The sequence below is a fragment of the Phyllobates terribilis genome, unplaced genomic scaffold (genome assembly GCF_046119375.1).
Source record: "Phyllobates terribilis strain yellow unplaced genomic scaffold, ASM4611937v1 Scaffold_1__5_contigs__length_1240528914, whole genome shotgun sequence".
In the NCBI taxonomy this organism is placed as follows: Eukaryota; Metazoa; Chordata; class Amphibia; order Anura; family Dendrobatidae; genus Phyllobates; species Phyllobates terribilis.
Window position 1 is genome coordinate 620923540 of NW_027362761.1, and position 19674 is coordinate 620943213.

General features: G+C 52.2%; 1 protein-coding gene across 4 annotated transcripts in view; it reads right to left on the reverse strand.

The window, feature by feature from the left end:
* Positions 1-19674, reverse strand: part of NPR2 (natriuretic peptide receptor 2) — a 567493-nt gene that overhangs the window by 245966 nt on the left and 301853 nt on the right. For 2 of the 4 annotated variants that reach the window (XM_073684396.1, XM_073684388.1), the window contains exons 6-8: positions 13854-13986; positions 13690-13774; positions 13396-13516 (exon numbers count right to left, since the gene is read on the reverse strand). The exons of the other annotated variants lie outside the window; for them this stretch is intronic. In XM_073684396.1, coding sequence (XP_073540497.1) covers positions 13396-13516; positions 13690-13774; positions 13854-13986 — 339 coding nt within the window. The remainder of the gene's footprint in view (positions 1-13395; positions 13517-13689; positions 13775-13853; positions 13987-19674) is intronic. 4 annotated transcript variants of the gene reach the window in all.

Here is a 19674-nt window from a genome sequence, read left to right on the forward strand (position 1 = left end):
TGTCTGCAGCCACCACTAGAGGGAGCTCCCTGTATACAGAGACACATGATAAGATCCTGTCTGCAGTCACCACTAGGGGGAGTTCCCTGTATACAGAGACACATGATAAGATTCTCTCTGCAGCCACCACTAGGGGGAGCTCCCTGTATACAGAGATACATGCAGTGCAGCAGTCATGTGAGCTGGAGCCGTGGATGACGAGTACAACTGGTTCTAGACGTTTTATTGCGGACTGTGCAGAGTAAGTTGACAGAGGAGAACCCTTTCACTTCCTCCGCTTTCCTTCTCCGCACGTCGTCTGCTGTCGCCTTTCTATCACTGATGTCGCTGTCTGACGCTTTGTTTTTTGCAGGAGGAATTGCATTATTTTTCACACAATTTGAGGGGAAATTTCTGTGTCATTTTTCATATTTTGTGCGTCGCAGATATAGAAAAGAAGCAATTTGTTTTATTATTTAGTTTCTGCTTCACTCTGATGGAATCAATGCTGCAGGTTATTATATGTAAAGGGTTGTAGACTGCTGGACCACCCCAGATAACTCAAACGCCATGAAAAGAAGTACACTCTCTACATCCCCTCCTACACAATGCTCCTGCACAGCGCTCCTGCACACCCCTCCTACACAACGCTCCTGCACGCGCCTCCTGCACACCCCTCCTACACAACGCTCCTGAACGCGCCTCATGCACGCCGCTCCTGCACCCCCCTCCTACACAATGCTCCTGCACACCCCTCCTACACAACGCTCCTGAACGCTCCTCCTACACAATGCTCCTGCACAGCGCTCCTGCACACCCCTCCTACACAACGCTCCTGCACGCGCCTCATGCACGCCCCTCCTACACAACCCTCCTGCACAACGCTCCTACACAACGCTCCTGAACGCGCCTCATGCACGCCGCTCCTGCACCCCCCTCCTACACAACGCTCCTGCACGCGCCTCATGCACGCCGCTCCTGCACACCCCTCCTACACACCCCTCCTACACAGCGCTCCTGCACACCCCTCCTACACAACCCTCCTGCACACCCCTCCTACACAATGCTCCTGCACGCCCCTCCTACACAACGCTCCTGCACACCCCTCCTACACAACGCTCCTGCACGCGCCTCATGCACGCCCCTCCTACACAACGCTCCTGCACACCCCTCCTACACAACGCTCCTGCACGCGCCTCATGCACGCCGCTCCTGCACACCCCTCCTACACAATGCTCCTGCACAGCGCTCCTGCACGCCCCTCCTACACAATGCTCCTGCACCACCCCTCCTGCACACCCCTCCTACACAATGCTCCTGCACCACCCCTCCTGCACCCCCCTCCTGCACCGCGCTCCTGCACCACGCACCTGCACCCCCCTCCTACACAACCCTCCTGCACCCCCCTCCTGCACGGCGCTCCTGCACCACCCCTCCTGCACTGCGCTCCTGCACCCCCCTCCTGCACTGCGCTCCTGCACCACGCACCTGCACCCCCATCCTGCAGGACACTGTTACACCGATGTTGGTGCTGCTGTTTTCAGTGTCATGAGCCGGCTGCAGCCAATCAGTGGCCACTCGTCAGCTGCAGCCTTTACTATTTCATCAGAACAGACATCCGCCATGACAGAATATTGATGAGCTGCTGCTGACGAGTGGCCACTGATTGGCTGCAGCCGGCTCATGACACCAGACATCAGTCTCCAGGAACAGCGGTCCGGTAGGAGGAGAGGAATATGTACTGGTTACATTTTAATTGAGGTCTTTATCTAGTTAAGTTGGGGCTGCCACTACAGTAAATATAAAATGTATTTCTAAGAAAACATCTCATTACTTCCTGATGGGGGTGGGACGATATCTGTCTATTATTTTATTTACATATATAGTCCTCAAGACATCATAAAACCTCTGGGAACATAGTTTTGGTGCATTTTTCCCGCTGTACCTTGGGCAGGAGCCCCGGTTACAGGGAGCACAGCCAGTGAGAAGTCACCGCAGAGCTGATCATGTGATCGGTGGGTGGTATAGGCCAGGGTTCCCCAACTCCAGTCCTCAAGGCCCACCAACAGGTCATAATCCCATCACCTGCACAGGCAACAATCCCATCACCTGTGCAATACTAAGGAAATCCTGAAAACATGACCTGTTGGTGGGCCTTGAGGACTGGCGTTGGGGAACCCTGGTATAGGCGCCTTGACTGTGCCGAAGCTTCTGCTCTCTCTATAATCTGCATCTACAGAGGAGAAGACAGAGGTGCAGATAAACCGCTCTTGCTTTCTTCTCAGGGTCCCCAGGAATCCCCGCAGCAGACAGCAAAGTCCTGAGCTAAATATGGAGGAAGGCAGCAGACACAGGGACTCGGGAGGAGCAGAATGAAGCACATAAAGGAGCCCTGCCGACAGTCACAGGCCTGCAGATGCTGTGCTCGGGCAGAGTGGTGCTGCAGATGCTGTGCTCGGGCAGAGTGGTACTGCAGATGCTGTGCTCGGGCAGAGTGGTGCTGCAGATGCTGTGCTCGGGCAGAGTGCCCTGGCAGAGGGGTGCTGAAGATGCTGTGCTTGGGCAGAGGGGTGCTGAAGATGCTGTGCTCGGGCAGAGTGGTGCTGAAGATGCTGTGCTCGGGCAGACGGGTGCTGAAGATGCTGTGCTCGGGCAGACGGGTGCTGAAGATGCTGTGCTCGGGCAGACGGGTGCTGAAGATGCTGTGCTCGGGCAGAGTGGTGCTGAAGATGCTGTGCTCGAGCAGAGGGGTGCTGAAGATGCTGTGCTCGGGCAGACGGGTGCTGAAGATGCTGTGCCCGGGCAGAGGGGTGCTGCAGATGCTGTGCCCGGGCAGAGGGGTGCTGCAGATGCTGTGCCCAGGCAGAGTTGTGCTGCAGATGCTGTGCCCGGGCAGAGTGGTGCTGCAGATGCTGGGCTCGGGCAGAGTGGTGCTGCAGATGCTGGGCTCGGGCAGAGTGGTGCTGCAGATGCTGTGCCCGGGCAGATTGGTGCTGAAGATGCTGTGCCCGGGCAGAGTGGTGCTGAAGATGCTGTGCCCGGGCAGAGTGGTGCTGCAGATGCTGTGCTCGGGCAGAGTGGTGCTGCAGATGCTGTGCTCGGGCAGAGTGGTGCTGCAGATGCTGTGCTCGGGCAGAGTGGTGCTGCAGATCCTGTGCTCGGGCAGAGTGGTGCTGCAGATGCTGTGCTCGGGCAGAGTGGTGCTGCAGATGCTGTGCCCGGGCAGATTGGTGCTGAAGATGCTGTGCCCGGGCAGAGTGGTGCTGAAGATGCTGTGCTCGGGCAGAGTGGTGCTGCAGATGCTGTACTCGGGCAGAGTGGTGCTGCAGATGCTGTGCCCTGGCAGAGGGGTGCTGAAGATGCTGTGCTCGGGCAGAGAGGTGCTGAAGATGCTGTGCTCGGGCAGAGTGGTGCTGAAGATGCTGTGCTCGGGCAGAGGGGTGCTGAAGATGCTGTGCTCGGGCAGAGTGGTGCTGAAGATGCTCTGCCCGGGCAGAGGGGTGCTGAAGATGCTGTGCTCGGGCAGAGTGGTGCTGAAGATGCTGTGCTCGGGCAGAGTGGTGCTGAAGATGCTGTGCTCGGGCAGAGTGGTGCTGAAGATGCTGTGCTCGGGCAGAGTGGTGCTGAAGATGCTGTGCTCGGGCAGAGTGGTGCTGAAGATGCTGTGCTCGGGCAGAGTGGTGCTGAAGATGCTGTGCTCGGGCAGAGTGGTGCTGAAGATGCTGTGCCCGGGTAGAGGGGTGCTGCAGATGCTGTGCCCGGGCAGAGTGGTGATGCAGAGGTTGTGCCTGGGCAGAGTGGTGCTGAAGATGCTGTGCCCGGGCAGAGTGGTGCTGCACTGCATGAGCTGAACAAGTCAGTGATGTGTTCACCTTGTGCAGCGCTAGCTTAGATGAAAGGAGGAGTTACAAGAGAGGGTGTTGGGACCAGTTCATACTGTGGGGCATTCCAAGGACTACCTGGGACAGAAACCCAAATGTGGCACTGCCCCGCTGTATCCTGTATGCATCTGCTCTTTGGAGTAGACGGCCAGTGGTCGTATTCATGGAAGAATTGCAAATATAAACCCCAACCTTCTACAAGGAAACAAGCAAGAACTTATAAGAACCAGGGGACAGAAACATGTCAGCAGGTCTCCGACTGAGGAGTAAAATGCAAAATATACAGGTGGAACGGAAGCAGATTGTTCTCCCATCATCCAGACTGTCTGGGATCACATGAAAAGACAGAAGGATCCACACAAGCCTCATACACAGAAGATCTGGGGTCAATCCTCCGAGATGTTTGGCACAACCTCCTGCCGAGATCCTCCATAACCAGTGTACAAGTGACGAGAAGAAGCAATGGAGGCGACGGGCAGGCACCAGATACTGATGTTGGAGGTGACGGGCGGTCACCAGATACCGATGATGGAGGCGACAGGCAGTCACCTGATACTGATGATGGAGGTGACGGGCATTCACCAGATTCTGATGATGGAGGAGATGGGCGGTCACCTGATACTGATGATGGAAGCGATGGGCATTCACCAGATTCTGATGATGGAGGCGACGGGCGGTCACCAGATACTGATGATGGAGGCGACGGGCGGTCACCAGATACTGATGATGGAGGTGACGGGCGGTCACCAGATACTGATGATGGAGGTGACGGGCGGTCACCAGATACTGATGATGGAGGTGACGGGCGGTCACCAGATACTGATGATGGAGGTGACGGGCGGTCACCAGATACTGATGATGGAGGCGACGGGCGGTCACCAGATACTGATGATGGAGGCGACGGGCGGTCACCAGATACTGATGATGGAGGAGATGGGCATTCACCAGATTCTGATGATGGAGGCGACGGGCGGTCACCAGATACTGATGATGGAGGTGACGGGCGGTCACCAGATACTGATGATGGAGGTGACGGGCGGTCACCAGATACTGATGATGGAGGCGACGGGCGGTCACCAGATACTGATGATGAAAGCGACAGGCGGTCACCAGATACTGATGATAAAGGCGATGGGCGGTCACCAGATACTGATGATGGAGGTGACAGATGTCACCAGATACTGATGATGGAGGCGACGGGCGGTCACCAGATACTGATGATGGAGGTGAAGGGCGATCACCAGATACTGATGATGGAGGTGACGGGAGGTCACCAGATACTGATGATGAAGGCGATGAGCGGTCACCAGATACTGATGATGGAGGTGACAGATGTCACCAGATACAGATGATAAAGGCGATGGGCGATCACCAGATACTGATGATGGAGGTGACAGATGTCACCAGATACTGATGATGGAGGTGACGGGGGGTCACCAGATACTGATGATGGAGGTGACGGGCGGTCACCAGATACTGATGATGGAGGTGACGGGGGGTCACCAGATACTGATGATGGAGGTGACGGGGGGTCACCAGATACTGATGATGGAGGTGACGGGCGGACACCAGATACTGATGATGGAGGCGACGGGCGGTCACCAGATACTGATGATGGAGGCGACGGGGGGTCACCAGATACTGATGATGGAGGCGATGGGCGATCACCAGATACTGATGATGGAGGTGACGGGGGGTCACCAGATACTGATGATGGAGGTGACGGGGGGTCACCAGATACTGATGATGGAGGTGACGGGCGGACACCAGATACTGATGGGATTTACATTTCTCTTTTCTTCTTTCACTTTGTATTTTGTTCATTGATAAAATAATCTATGTCTGGAAGCTTCTGCAGCATTTATGGGGTGAAGCCTACGTCATGGGGTAGTAGTAAGTGTGTGTTCTGGCGGAGTGGTGTCGTGTCGAGATGATGATTAGTGTATGGGGAGTAATACATGCGGCATTAATGTTCGGGGCAATATTGAAGTGTGGGCTAAAATCTGAGACATGAAAGAGAAATTCAGGGTTAGAGTAAAAGCCAAATGGTGCGGCCACTGAATGTGACCTCCGCCCTCCCCGGCGGACAACTGCCCTAAATTTCTGTTCCCCAGTTGTGCAGCCATTGGCCGAGCAGAGGTGGGAGAAGCTCGGGAAGCACTGCTGCCGCGCCGGCTGGTCGTACCCTAATATTGAGCTATGGGCAGGCGTCATACAGCAGCCCCCCGACCTCGTGTCTCCTCCCCATCACCCTGCAGTCATGTGGGGGTCGGGTCCTCTCCACTCTGCACCCGCCTGTCCTGTTTGTTCATTGTGATTTATGTTTATATGTCGCCCTCTTCACATGTTAAGCACCGGGAATCACATAATACAGCAAATGACGGGCACAACCAAAAATCACACAAACAGCCACACATAAAGCTCGGCCCGGCTCACCACGAGAAGTGGCCACAACCACCCCCTAAAGGAGGGTCCATGCCCCAGGTCAAAGGTACCGCAGAGAGTGCAATCGCCGGGTGGGAGACATGCAATCACCGGCTGGGAGACGTGGAGTCACCGGGTGGGAGACGTGCAGCCACCGGGTGGGAGACGTGCAGCCACCGGGTGGGAGACGTGCAGCCACCGGGTGGGAGACGTGCAGCCACCGGGTGGGAGACGTGCAGCCACCGGGTGGGAGACGTGCAGCCACCGGGTGGGAGACGTGCAGCCACCGGGTGGGAGACGTGCAGCCACCGGGTGGGAGACGTGCAGCCACCGGGTGGGAGACGTGCAGCCACCGGGTGGGAGACGTGCAGCCACCCGGTGGGAGATGTGCAGCCACCCGGTGGGAGACATGCAGTCACCGGGTGGGAGATGTGCAATCACCGGGTGGGAGACTTGCAATCACCGGGTGGGAGACTTGCAATCACCGGGTGTGGGAGACTTGCAATCACCGGGGGTGGGAGATGTGCAGTCACCGGGTGGGAGATGTGAAATCACCGGGTGTGGGAGACGTGCAATCACCGGGTGTGGGAGACGTGCAATCACCGAGTGTGGGAGACGTGCAATCACCGAGTGGGAAACGTGCTAATGCAAATATTCACCTAATAACCCACAAAACTCAGGACTTCTATGCAGTCCTGCAACCTGCAATAACCTGTGAGAAGTAACCACCATCTGAGGTGAAGAAGACCCTGAGGACAGAAGGTCTGTAGATCCACACGTATCGCCACACAAGGCTTTTTCAGGGGACCATGGTAGTCTAGTTCCCTTGTGTTAACCCTAGAATGTATAACCCGGGCCGAACTTACTTTTAAATATACATTATAATTACAATGTTGTGCATTTTTCATATCTTACTTTGCAATTTTGAAATAAACTTGTTGAAGTTATTTATTTCAGTTCCTCCATACGATTTGCACAAGGGCCTAAAAGGCCCGGGTCATGTGAAAGTGTATATTCCAGACGTCACGCATTCTAGGGTTAAATAGCACATCACAATGACTGGAAAGCAGACCACTTGTATGACGGAGACAGCCTCTAGAGTGGAGGCCAGAGGTCAGCAATAAAGGAAATATATCAAGGAGGCAACTTCTAGTGTGGAGACTGGAGGTCAGCATGAAAAGCAGATAACTTGTATGAAAGTGGCAGACTGGTGGCTAGGCTGGAGGTCAGCATGGAAAAGATCACCTATATGATGGAGGCAGGCTCTGGTGTGGAGGCCGAAGGTCAGCATGAGAATCTAGCATTGCAGGTCACTTGTATTAGGTTACTAGTTTAGGCTTCCAAAGTTTGCATCCATCATATATGTGATTTACTTCTCATGCTGACTTCAGGTCATGCTGGCCTCCAACCTCTACACCAGAGTCTGCCTCTGTCATGCAGGTGATCTGCTCTTCATGCTGACCTCCAGCCTCTACACCAGAGCCGGCCTTCGTCATGTATGTGATCTATTTCTATGCTGACCTTCACCCTTCACACTAGAGTCTGCCTCCTTCATACGGGTCATTTACTATTCATGCTGACCTCCGGTCTCCACACTGGAGGCTGCCTCCTTCATACAAGTGTGGAGACATGGGGTTTAGTGGCTGTTCTCATCCGCTGGCCCGAGACCGCATGGACCAGAGTTCTTCCCACTGCTTTCCTTTTCCGTGGGCAGAACACTACTCAGACAACACAGGATAAGGCTAAAACAGCGTGGCAATAATTTATTGAACCACCAACAGACAACATATAGAACAGTCCCAGCAAATACACAAGATGGTGCAAAAGACCATCTCAACCAGTAACACCCCGCTTTTGGTGGGCAACCACAGAGAGGAGATAACGACAAGCTTAGGAGGCTGCCCAAGTGCAGTGTGGTATGTGGCCAGGTGACCTGATTGTCCCAACCTGGATTCTTAAAAACATCTTTGATGGTTCAGTGATGGTCAAAGGAGAAGATCTGTATTCCTCCAGCTAGGGCTGTGGTCCCTTAAGCTGACATCCTGTAGACTCTTCCTGGGAACAGAGGTAGAGCCCCTTTTATAGTTCACAACTGTCCTTCAAGCCATCATCCACAGGTCAGAGGTAAGGTGGGATTAGGTCATCTCTCATTGTTTGAGTATTTAATCAATCTGCATACTTTGTCCTTCACTGTTTGCAGGTCAACAAGCTACATGGACTTATACAATGGATAGTCAACATATTAGTAAGCATCAATTGTTCAGTTACCCTGCGTTCCTGTCCTACAAAGATAGCAACACAATAAGTTGCAACAAACATCAACTGAAGAGTCAACATTCAGGCTCATATAACAATGACCTATGTCTCTTGACCCACCGAAGAAACATGTCTGGCTTAAATCAAGAACAAATTCTGTGTCGTCACATTCCTCACCCTTTTTAATTAGCCCCGGAGACTGCTGGATCCTGTAGAGGGTCGCAGTTGATGGGCCTGCCAGACATGATAGACTTCCGATAATCCTTCTCCTCTTATCGGGACAGTCCATCGGCATTTGCATGATCTCTCCCCTTTTTGTGGGAGACAGAAAAATTATAGAACTGTAAAGCCTGACTCCATCTGAGTAAACATCCGTTTTCCCCAGCAGTCCGATTTAGCCAACTTAAAGGATTGTGGTCGGTTATGAATGTGAATTCCTTGCCATAGAGGTATGGTTCAATTTTTTTTAGGGCCCAGAATATGACCAAGCATTCTTTTTCTATTGTAGCGCATGACCTCTCCCGGTTCAACAGCTTCTGGGAAACATAGGCTATCGGGTGTTTCTGACCATTGGCTCCCACTTGACTGATTAGAGCTCCCAATCTGGTATCTGATGTGTCTGTTTGGACAATGAACCAGCGACAGAAGTCAGGAGCAGTCAGGACTGGGCTTTTGGCTAACTGGGTTTTCAACTGGAGGAATGCGGACTCACATTCTCGAGTGCAGATGAGATTGCAGGCATATATTTTGGTAGTAAGGTCAGTGAGGGGCTTTGCCACAGGGCTGTAATTGATGATAAATTTTCGATAATAGTTTGAGGTCCCTAGGAATGCACGGACCTGTTTTTGGTTGGCTGGGCGAGGCCACTGGGTAATGGCTTGTACGGGACGAACGCACCCACTTCCCACGCAATGTCCCAGGTATAGTACCTCAGCTATCCCCATCTGGCACTTGTCGGGTCGGATGGTAAGTTGGGTTTTGGCTACCTTTTGCAGCACCTGGGACATGTGCTGAAGATGCTCTTCCCAGTTGTCGCTGAAGATAGCGATGTCATCCAGGCAGGCCTTGGCATACCCCTGATATCCCTCTATTTTACTGGTTCACCATCCTTTGGAAGGTAGCCCGGGTGTTCTTCATCCCAAATGGCATGCTGGTAAATTCATACAGGCCAAAAGGCGTGATGAATGCAGACTTCTCTTGAGCCTCTTTTGTGAGTGGGATCTGCCGGTATCCCTTGCTCAGATCGATGGTAAATATGAACCAAGGTCCTCCTAATTGGTCTTGGAGTTCATCCACCCGAGGCATGGGGTAGGCATCTGTAACGGTCTTTGAGTCGCCTATAGTCCACACAGAGTACTCTCGTCTTTCTTGGGCACCACCACTACACTGGATGGAACTATGACCCCCATATTCAACATGTCATCCACCTCGGCCTTCATCATTGCCAACACTGGAGGTGTCACCTGGTAGGTGGGTTGTCTAAGGGGAGTGGCTACCCCTGTGTTAATATGATGCTGGACCAGGGGTGATCACGTCCCAGAGGTCAGCAGCGGGGTGGCAGCCCTACTGTCGAGCCAGCGGTTCAAGTTGGAGTTGACTGCCAAATTCTACATAGGAGACCCCCTCGCGAGATAATGTCCAGAACTTGGTGCAATATCTCTCAGAGGTGATGGTAAAAAATACCGGCAAGATCTCCTTAATAGTTCCATAGTCTAGGCAGTCCTGAGGTTCAAGCGACCAGACAGTATCCTGTACTCGACCAGTCAAACTAGTCCACAGGAATTTAGCCCAATCAACTGTAGGCACCTGGTGCATCAGCATCAGAGTTTCACAATTTTGCAGATGTTCATCGACTTTGGTGTTGGACTCATTAAACACAGGCACGCTTCTGTAGCGGAGATGAGTCCCTTGCTGGGGGGCCATCATGGAGGTAGGGTCCGGTGCTGGCTGTAGGGGTACTGGAACTCCCAAAACTGATTCCATAACACAAGTACTTTCCTCACATGAGGCTCCAGGTCCCAATGCAACCAACAACTCCTGGATTTGGGCTGCTGGGGACTGTGTTGATTCCAGACTGCCACTGGATCCTTGCTCTGGCAAGCATTTTAACTCTTCAGTGTCCACCTCAGCAGAGTTTTCGTCATCCCCCACAATGTTCTGGACATCCCAACGGACCAATTCCTTTATTCAAATCTGACAGAGTGTCGGTGGTCCGGAATTCTATCCGTAGAAGCTGACACAGCTCCAGTAGTTGCCGTTTCTTGTTTGTTGCTTTACATCCAATCAGGTCTCCTTCCCAAAGCGGAGCTGGAGGGGTTGGAAATGGTGGCATCCAAAACCTGCTGTGTATGCCTCCAATATGGTCTGCTTGGTCTGTCTATAAGCCTTCCTGGTTGTGGATCCCTTGGACGGTGTCTACGAACACCAGTCCCCTGCAGCTCCTCCGGATCAGCAGGGCTGAGTAGTACCCCACTTTCGCGACCAAGTGTGGAGACACGAGGGTCAGTGGGTGCTCTTGTCCACTGGTCCGGATGTCTTTAGAAAGACCGCATAGACCAGGGCTCATCCCACTGAACGCCCGCACTCCTTTCCCGTGGGCAGAATACTACTCAGACAACACTTGGTGAGAGTAAAACAGGGTGGCAATAATTTATTGAACCACCAACAAACAATAACATATAGAACATTCCATACAAATACACAAGATGGTGCAAAAGACAGCGTCTCACCCTTCCGCTGGCTCACCGGGATTAGAGCAGCTGCAACTTCGGGGCATTCAGGGCCTACTACCGCAACCAGTAGCACCCCACATTTGGTGGGCGCCCACAGAGAGGAGATAGCAGCAAGCTTAGGAGTCTGACCGAGTGCAGTGAGGTCTGTGGCCAGGTGACCTGACCTGGATTCTTCAAGACGTCTTTGAGGGTTCAGTGATGATCAATGGAGCAGATCTGTACTCCTCCAGCTGGGGCCTTGGTCCCTTAAAATGACTGTAGAGTCTTCCTGGGAACAGAGGCATGTCCCCTTTTTATTGTGCACCTGTCCTTCAAGCCATCATCCACAGGTCGGGCTACAGTGGGATAAGGTCATCTCTCATTGTTTGAGTATTTAATCAATCTGCATACTTTGTCCTTCACTGTTTGCAAGGTCATGCACATGGGAAAGAAAAACAGCAGTCACCCATACATATTAAATGGGAAACCGTTGGGGAAATCTGACATGGAGAAGGACCTGGGCGTCTTGGTTAATAGCAAATTAAATTGGAGTGCCCAGTGTCAGGCAGCAGCTGCGAAGGCAAATAGAGTCATGGCATGCATCAGAAGAGGAATAGGAGCATGTGATGAGAACATTGTTCTTCCTCTGTATAAAGCGCTGGTAAGGCCGCACTTAGAATATTGTGCACAGTTCTGGGCTCCGGTGCTCAGGAAAGACATATTGGAGCTAGAGAGGGTACAAAGGAGGGCGACTAAGGTAATAAAGGGAATGGAGGGACTAGAATACCCAGAGAGGTTGTCAAAATTAGGCCTATTTACGTTGGAAAAGAGAAGGCTTAGGGGAGACCTCATAAACATGTATAAATACATCAGGGGGCAGTACAGAGATCTCTCCCATGACCTGTTTATACCAAGGATGGTGACAAAGACGAGGGGGCACACTATGCGTCTGGAGGAAAGGAGGTTCCTGCACCAGCATAGAAGGGGATTCTTTACGGTCAGAGCCGTGAGACTCGAACTCTCTGGGAGAGGAAGTGGTGATGTCCAACTCACTTAATGAGTTCAAGAGAGGCCTGGACGCCTTTCTTGAGAACAATAAAATTACATCTTATGCTTAGTTAATTAATCCAGGGATTTAATCTGACTGCCAGATTGGTGTCGGGAAGTAAATTTTTCCTCAATGATGTAAATTGGCCTATACCGCATGTTTTTTTGTTGCCTTCCCCTGGATCAACGCTGTGGAATAGCTGCAGTGCACAAGAAATAGGCTGAACTGGATGGACGATTGTCTTTTTTCGGCCTTATAAACTATGAAACTATGAAACAAGCTACATGGACTTTCACAATGGATAATCAACATATTAGTAAACATTGATTGTTCAATTACCCTGCATTCCTGTCTTCCAAAGATAGCAACACAATAAGCGGCAATAAAGATCAACTCAAGAGTCAATGTTCAGGCTCATATAACAATGGCCTATGTATCTTGAACCACATGTCTGGCTTAATCAAGAACAAATGTTGTGTCAACTTACAAGGTGATTTGCTATTCATGCTGACCGCCGGTTCCCACACTAGAGGCTTCCTCCTTCATACAGGTGAACTGCTTTTTAGTCATTTAAGACATGGGAACTAGAATACCATTGTCCCCTGAAGAAGCCATGTGTAGCGATAGGTGTGGGAACATACAGACCCTCTGTCCCCAGGGTCTCCTTCATCACGGGTTGTTGCAGGTTTCTGGACTGTAGACTATTCCTGTGTTTGGAAGGTTATTATGTTAATATTTATTTTTGCATGTCTTACACACGGTGATTGCACTCTCTGCGGTATCTTAGGGGGTGGGCAAGGACCCTCCCGTAGGAGGCCGTTCTGGCCACTTCTCCTCGTGGGGAGCCTGGCCAAGCTTCTCTCAGGGTTTATTCCCGTTGGTTGTTACTTTATTTTGTATTTGAGCCGTGATATCATTGTTCTAGTTGCTCGGTTATTATTATTCCCACAGGTTCATTTCTTTATTTTATTTTGTCATTGGGACTTGGGGTAATGACTGATCTATAATTTGGGGAGCATTTGAGGCGTGGGGGAGGTAATTAAGATATGAGGTGATACTTGAGGTCTAGGCTAATATTTGAGGGGCTGTAACTCACTAATGACAGGGTTAGGCGACTCCCGGCACATTTGTGGTATTTCTCAGAGTTCCCAAACTGCAGCTCTTCCCAGCGAATCCTCCATAACATTGAGGCCAATTCCTTCTCCAACATCAGCTTCCTGCGAACAAATAGACAGACAGGAGCCATCCAGTTGGGTACCACCCACCACGCCAGCACTGCTCCTCCCACGTATGTGACCCCCCCACACTCAAATATATGACACTGCCCAATAGTGACACAGTACTATGGCCTCACTGTGGTGGGTGAGGGTACTTCACATGGAGGACTCACCTCATAATAAGGATGCTCGCCATTCCGAACATCAGCAGCGTAAGTCCAGCCCCAAGAGCCACCATGGCAAATGTGGAGAGAGGAGCTGAGGAGGAGAGAACAGTGAGAAAAAGGGAAGTGGCCTCCGTACTTCTATGAATAGGTGGCGGATGAGGGTCACTTACTTTTTACACATGATGGATCATCAGTATCAAACACACAGGGAGGACTGTCCGAGGGGGGCGAGCCCTTGAGCCACAGAATTGTGGTGCCTGTCCAGTTAATTTGCTTTGTAATTCCATCATAATGCCCAACAACCTACAGGAAGAAGACAGTGAGAAGGACACCGAATGCCCAACAACCTACAGGAAGAAGACAGTGAGAAGGACACCGAATGCCCAACAACCTACAGGAAGAAGACAGTGAGAAGGACACCGAATGCCCAACAACCTACAGGAAGAAGACAGTGAGAAGGACACCGAATGCCCAACAACCTACAGGAAGAAGACAGTGAGAAGGACACCGAATGCCCAACAACCTACAGGAAGAAGACAGTGAGAAGGACACCGAATGCCCAACAACCTACAGGAAGAAGACAGTGAGAAGGACACCGAATGCCCAACAACCTACAGGAAGAAGATAGTGAGAAGGACACCGAATGCCCAACAACCTACAGGAAGAAGACAGTGAGAAGGACACCGAATGCCCAACAACCTAGAGGAAGAAGACAGTGAGAAGGACACCGAATGCCCAACAACCTACAGGAAGAAGACAGTGAGAAGGACACCGAATGCCCAACAACCTACAGGAAGAAGATAGTGAGAAGGACACCGAATCCCTGACCATTCTGATATCCCGGGACAAAAGTATGAAATGTAAGGATGAGCACCAGCACCTATCAAGCACAAGGCAAGAAATGCAGCTTTGCATGCGAGCACAGTCAATCATGTGCAAACTGTGTTAGGATAAACGATAAATACTACAGTTACTATGACCGACCCAATGATTGAAACTGATCGTAACGATGATCGTCTATCATCACCCTGCAACATGGACACAGGGATGTGCTGCTGACAATAATTCAATGTGCTGGCCAGCAAAGAACTGTGAGATAAGCCACTACCATATGAGTCTGGAGGGAGGAGAAGAGAGAAATGAGAGGAGAAAGAGGAGTCTGGAGAGAGGAGGAAAGATAGAGAGGAGCCTGGAGAGAGGAGGAGAGAGCAATGAGAGGAGAAAGAGGAGTCTGGAGGGAGGAGGGAAGAGAGAGAGGAGTCTGGAGAGAGGAGGAGAGAGCAATGAGAGGAGAAAGAGGAGTCTGGAGGGAGGAGGAGGAGAAATGAGAGGAGAAAGAGAAGTCTGGAGGGAGGAGGAAAGAGAGAGAAGAGTCTGGAGAGAGGAGGAGACTGGAATCTGGAGGGAGGAGAAAAGAGAAATGCGAGGAGAAAGAAGTCTGGAGGGGGAGAAAGAGAGAGGAGTCTGGAGAGAGGAGGAGAGAGCAATGAGTGGAGAAAGAGGAGTCTGTAGGGAGGAGGAACGAGAGAGAGGTGTCTGTAGGGAGGAGGAGACTGGAATCTGGAGGGAGGAGAAAAGAGAAATGCGAGGAGAAAGATGAGTCTGGAGGAAGGAGTAAAAAAGAGGAGTCTGAAAAAAGGAGCAGAGAGAGGAGTCTGGAGCAAGGAAGAGGGAGAGTGGAGTCTGGAGGGAGGAGAAGAGAGGAGACTGGAATCTGGAGGGAGGAGAAAAGAGAAATGTGAGGAGAAAGATGAGTCTGGAGGAAGGAGTAAAAAAGAGGAGTCTGAAAAAAGGAGCAGAGAGAGGAGTCTGGAGCAAGGAAGAGGGAGAGAGGAGTGTGGATGGAGGAGAAGAGAGGAGACTGGAGGAAGGAGGAGAGAGAGATGTCTGGAGGGAGGAGTAAAAAAAGAGGAGTCTGGAAAAAGGAGCAGGGAGGAGAGTCTGGAGCAAGGAAGAGGGAGAGAGGAGTCTGGAGGGAGGAGAAGAGAGGAACCTGTAGGAAGGAGGAGAGAGAGGAGTCAGGAGAGAAGAGGAGAGAGCAATGAGAGGAGAAAGAGGAGTCTGGAGGGAGGAGGAAAGAGAGAGAGGTGTCTGTAGGGAGGAGGAGACTGGAATCTGGAGAGAGGAGAAAAGAGAAATGCGAGGAGAAAGATGAGTCTGGAGGAAGGAGTAAAAAAGAGGAGTCTGAAAAAAGGAGCAGAGAGAGGAGTCTGGAGCAAGGAAGAGGGAGAGTGGAGTCTGGAGGGAGGAGAAGAGAGGAGAGAGAGATGTCTGGAGGGAGGAGTAAAAAAAGAGGAGTCTGGAAAAAGGAGCAGGGAAGAGAGTCTGGAGCAAGGAAGAGGGAGAGGGAGAGAGGAGTCTGGAGGGAGGAAAAGAGAGGAACCTGTAGGAAGGAGGAGAGAGAGGAGTCTGGAGAGAGGAGAAGAAATAGGAGATTGGAAGCAGGAGAAGAGAGAGTGTGGAGGGAATGGGAGGGAGGTGGGAGAAAAAAGCCTGGAAGGAGGAGGAGGAGGAGGAGAAATAGGGGTCTGGAGAGAGGAGCCTGGAGGAAGGTGGAGAACAGAGAGAAATCTGGAAAGAGAAGGACACAGAGGTCTCTGAATGAAGGAAGAGCGAAAGAGAGGAGTCTGGAGGTAAGAGGAGAAGAGACTGGAGGGAGAAGGACGCAGAGGAGTCTGGACAGAGGAAGAGCGAAAGAGAGGAGTCTGGAGGGAGGTGTAGATTGAAGCGTATGAGGGAGAAGGAGAGAGACTGGAGGGAGGAAGCTACAGCAGAGGATGCCACTATTAACAGTGCACTGATATGGGAAACTCTGTATTTGGTCTCACTTACACATGACTTAAAGAGTAACTGTCGTTTTTTATTTTTATTTCATAAATCAATAATACACATGAAAATAAGAAACTTTGTCATAAATCTTATCAGAGAGATCGGCTTCTTTCTCTGCAAAAATTGATAATCAAAATTCTCATTTCTGAGGTAAAATCTGTATTCAGTGAAGACTCATCGGAGATGAGAGCTGCTACTGAGGAGATTCTATCCCGATAGCAGGAGGAGGGAGGAGCTCTGCCTCTAGCCCCGCCTCTAGCCCCTCCCTCCTTCCATCAACATAGAAGTGTATCAGGAGCTGCGCCCGCGCGATCGCCACTAGGAGCTCGGCTTAAGCTAAAGCAGAGACTTGGAAGTCACAGCCAGGAGAGGTGCTGGCACCACCCCGGGCATTTTAACCTCCTAAATGCCACGATTAATATCAATTACAGTGCTTAGAAGGCTGAGAGACAGAAAATTATACAAATAAAAACGTCAAGTCATTTCGCAAAAAACAAGCCCTCACTTGACTCTTTCGGCAGAAATGTAGAAAAATTTTAGCTCTCAAAATATGGCGATGCTAAACTTTTTGCAATAAAAAGCATTTGCTTATGTGTGACAGCAGCCAAACATAAAAACCCAAATAAATTCTCGTATTGCTGTAATCGCACCGAACCAAAGAATAAAGGTGCTACAATGTACAAGTTACTGGCCACTACAATGCTTGAGCACTGCAATGTACTGGGCACTATGTGACACCCCAGGGGTCTGGTTGTCACAGTGATAGAGATATTACGTCTGAGAGCAGGTGGGAGGTCCTTTGGTCAGGGATCCTGTGCATGCCACACCTCCTGCCCAGCCTTGGGAGGGGAAGAACTTCCCCTGTATAAACCCGGGGCTGAGGCAGGGTTAGTGAGTCCAGGAAGAGTAGAGACAAGAGCAGCATAGGAAGCAGCAGAGTCACAAGGAGTCAGGGGCTGGCAGCTAAAGAGCTCGCCCTGACTAAGAAGATTCTTTACCGGACCTGGAGTCCGAGGCTGTGGGGACTAACTTCTACCCAGCAGCAGAATCCGTCAGGCAGGGGATTTCAGGTCCCCTGGCCCAGAAGCCCGAAGGCCCGGTCACACGCGTGGGACCAGCACCGCCATCGTGGAGCGGAAGCCATTAGAAGGCCCCGAGTCACCGGCCATACGGGTGAGCACCACACGGTACACTCAGGGACGTGGGCTACTTACATCAGCTTCTAGCAAGGTAGCCAGAAGAGTACAGTCAGCTTGGGAGGCCTACAACTACGCCTGGCCAGGGGAGATCCCATCTGCTCAAGGACTGACCAGGCCCCGTTCGCTAGCAAGTACTCCGGGAGGGTCTATCGTTGTTACCAGTAAAGACCCTGAACGCTACCATACCGTCTCTGAGTGGTTCCTGCTACCCCCATCATCCACGTCGGCTGCCCTGAGGCCATACCCCTCCCGTTGGGGGTTATACTATCACGCTGCACCATCCTTCCACCGGCCTCAGCGGTCAGCCCTGCAGCAGCAGCCCCCTGGCTGCATTCAACGGGTGGCGCAGTCATCAACCATTTTCTACCGCTAACAGACTGCCGTCCAGTTTGACTCCCTGGGCACGGACCGGGTCACCGCCACGAGACTACAACCCTAAACAGATCCGGCTCCGGGTAAGCTCCCGCGTGCGCAACGCAGCGCGACACAGGCCCAGGGGCGCGTCAACTTTGGCGTAGTCGGCAGGATCACGTGCCCGCAACCACCGGGTACTGCGTGCCTGAAAAGCAAAGACTGTTCAAACTTACCAGTGGTGAAGATTCCCGCCATCGGTGAAGATTCCCGCCATCCGGCGCCATCTTCAGCCTTCTTCCCGCCATCGGTGAAGTTTCCCGCCATCCGGCGCCAACTTCAGCCTTCTTCCCGCCATCCGTGGAGTTTTCCCGCCATTGGACGCCATCTTGAGGACGCCGCGCGGGAAGAAGAGGGGCGTGGACTCCGAAAGCGCGCGAGAACTGAAGCCCCGCCTCACGTCCGGACGTTGCGTAAGGTCCTGGAAGGAGCCCAGCAGACGCCGACGTCACAGGAGCGCGACGGAAGGTCCTCAACCCTGACGATCCACTGCGGAGCCGCGGCCTACGGAACAGGATCATCGCAAGGTAGGCCACGGTCCACTAGGGGGGAGGAAGATGTCGGATACGGAGGAGAGCTCCACTGCCTCAACCCCCGCCAGCGCTACCGCTGTTGCAGTTATGCCCTTCACCATGCCCTATATCCCGGGAGCAGCTTGGCTACCCCAGTACTCAGGGGAGTCACATACCCTGCATGACTTTAGAGAAAAGCTGGATAGCCTCTTCCAGGTGTACCCCCTCACAGAAGAGCAAAAAGTGAGCATCCTGGTGGCCCAACTAACTGGGGCAGCCAAAAGGGAAGTAAAATCCTGGCCACCTGGGAGGAAGACTGTCGCAGGGATACTAACCCGGCTGAAGGACACCTTTGATACCCGCACCTCAGCCGAGATTAAACTTAGATTCTACGGGTGCAAGCAGCGAGCGCATGAGAGTATAAGGGACTATGCACTCAACCTACAAGAGGCCCTGAGGGCCATTAAGCAGACCGACCCTAATGGAGTGGGAAACGAGGACAGGCTGTTGACCGAACAATTTATAGAGGGTTTATATTGCAATGCCCACCGCACCCAGTTGCGGGCAATGGCCTTACAGGACCCTCATCTAGAATTTGCACAGTTCAAGGACAGAGCCATCCGGGTGCTCCGAGAACCGGCACCAGGTGGCGTTGTGACCCACAGACGCCCCACTACCACTTACTACCAGGAGGCGGCGCCCTTGTCAGCAGGGCCTGTGGGAGCTGATGCGCAGGCTTTGGACAATGACCCGGCTCCAGACCTACACCATCAGGTCCAAGAGCTAGCTAAAAGCGTTGCTGCGCTAACCCGAACTGTGCAGTCTTTACAGGTTTCCACTCCAGGGAAGATCCAGCTGGCATCCGGGCCGGAGGACATCCCGTGGCGTCGACCAAGGAGGACCCCACCGGCCAGAGGAAGACCCAGTGACCGATACAGCGAGGACGGACGACCCATCTGCCGCCGCTGCAATCAACCCGGACATATGGAAAGGTACTGTTCTTTAAACGGGCACAACCTGGGGTAGAGGGCCAACCCCCA